Here is a 2208-nt window from a genome sequence, read left to right as displayed (position 1 = left end):
TCTGTGTATCTGTCTGTCTGCCTCTCTCTCTCTCTCTCTTTCTCTCTCTCTCTCCTCCCCCCATCTCTCTCTCTCTCTCTCCCGCCCTTTCTCCCTCTCCCTCCCCTCTCTCTCTCTCTCTAGCTCTATTACATCTCTCTCTGTCTATATCATATCTTCCTCTCACATTTTGGCTCACCCCCTGTCTCATTCTCAATGCTGTCTTTGAGCCAGTGTTTATATTTCCATTGCAACAAACCCTAATACTATCTGCAATCTTCCAGGTGTCTCTGGCCTCGATGCAAAAGTTCCAGCCCCAAGTCCGTATAGAAGAGGTCTGTGTGGAGGGGCAGGAGGAAGGGAAGAAGACAGAGAGCTACTCCATTCTATTCCCACAAACGTCCTTTATGGCGGTCACTGCCTACCAAAACCAACAGGTGAGACTACTCAGGGTGCAAATGGTGAAATTTAAATCTTATAGATGTAATGTCCCTATCAACACTGATAGGTTATTTAAGAGGCAGGACCCCGGAATTTAACACCCATCTCCGAAAGGAAAGAGCCAAATGGGAAATTCGTGTATAGTGCCTTTCCAAAGGACACAACGTCGGACCGAGATGAGGCTCGAACCCCCGAACCCGCAATCTTACGATTACGAGTCCACTAACCTAACCAACAGGCTTTCAACTCCACAAGATTAATTAAAGAAAATTATACCTTCGCTGAGAAATTTCTCGATATTTTTAAGATTTCTGCTTTAGCAGAAAACTTTCTTTTCTGTTTATTGTCGATTTAAAAGTTATAATCCTCTGTGAGCCTTGTAAAGTTTATGATAATAGTTGTGAAACACCCTAAACGCGAATTGGGCATGCACAATAAGAAATTGTTCTAAAGCAGCAAACACCCATTTACCCGTTTAAAGGCCTGAGCAATCTGCGGTCGTTTTTTTATTTAGCTCAAACTAATTGTGTAAAACTAAAACAGTTGACAAAATCACACGACAGAAAACCCCCCAGAATAACTCATTAACGCAAACGGTGGTAAACATTTACAACGATAAGAATACTAGAATAAAAAGCATTGCTTCACTTGAATGGTGGAAGATACGGACAGGATTTACGCCCACTCCCACCCCTCATTTACCGTCCTAAACCTCAATCATCAGGACCCCCCCCCCCTCTCCCAACCCTCCCCGAACACACACGCCCCTGGCTTGGGTTTCTGAACCCTGATAGTGTCAATGCGTGCCGCCAAAAGGAGAGTGAGGAATCTACTTGCTTTCTGTGTCAGTGTAAATAGCAACAACGTCTGAAGTATCAGACACGTAAACAACTATCACATGAGGCTTAAAAGATCTATCATTATCACCGACATCAAATACTGTCGAATTTTCGAGATAAAGCATTAGAAAATGTCTCATCAAGGACACGCAGTTTCTGTGATAGGGTTTCTTATTAAACAACAATCTTTCAAGATTAAACGTACCAACTACGGACAGCGCAAGACTTGATATTTATTGATACATTTATCAAAGTCCATGCAAGGAAACGATCAAGCACTCTCGTCGCTAATAAGTTAATCGCGCTATCTTGTTCTTTTTCTTCATATCAGCCAACATGTCTTAAATTAGACTGATCAGTTTCGTCAAGAAAATCAGCGCCATTGCTGTGATTGTTTTTTAAAATTTTTTTAACGAGGGTATCTTAAACGTTTGACCAAAAGACGTCAACTTTGACGGGCCTTCTTTGTCTGGGTCAGCGGGACGATTGCAAGGACGGGTACGGATTGATAATCCACATCGTTACGGGGTGATTAATCTGTCATGTGAAATTGTTCGTCGAAGCTGAAGTGTCAGACGAGTTTTGTCAAGTGACAGTTCCCTGATTAACTCATCGAACAGAGGCGACAGATCAGACGCTTGAGATTACACTTGCACCTCAAAAAAGACAAAAGATTTGACTGCGGCGTCAATAAGTGGCCATCGTGAATGAGTGACGTGCGTCACAGCGCCACTCGGACATGTTTTCAGATAGATAGGACCTTCTTGACTTTTTCCAACTTTAGTAAGTAAGTAAGTTCAGAACGCTTCAACTCCGTAGCCTCTGTGTCTATCTCAACATGCTTCTCTCTCTATCTTTTTTCCTCTCTGCTCCTCTATCCCTGTTTTGTTTTTCTCTATCTATCTATCTATCTATCTATCTATCTATCTATCTATCTATCTATCTATCT

At 42.3% G+C, this 2208-nt stretch overlaps 1 protein-coding gene across 1 annotated transcript in view; it reads left to right on the top strand.

Annotated features, from left to right (window-relative positions):
- LOC101860458 (T-box transcription factor TBX20) overlaps positions 1-2208 on the top strand; it is a gene marked incomplete in the record, with an annotated part of 27783 nt that overhangs the window by 10721 nt on the left and 14854 nt on the right. Inside the window, 1 exon segment of the mRNA XM_013080212.1 lies at positions 264-416. Within this exon segment, the coding sequence (XP_012935666.1) occupies positions 264-416 (153 nt within the window).

The sequence above is a fragment of the Aplysia californica genome, unplaced genomic scaffold (assembly GCF_000002075.1).
Source record: "Aplysia californica isolate F4 #8 unplaced genomic scaffold, AplCal3.0 scaffold00005, whole genome shotgun sequence".
Taxonomy (NCBI): Eukaryota; Metazoa; Mollusca; class Gastropoda; order Aplysiida; family Aplysiidae; genus Aplysia; species Aplysia californica.
This window is presented reverse-complemented; position numbering and strand designations above follow the sequence as displayed.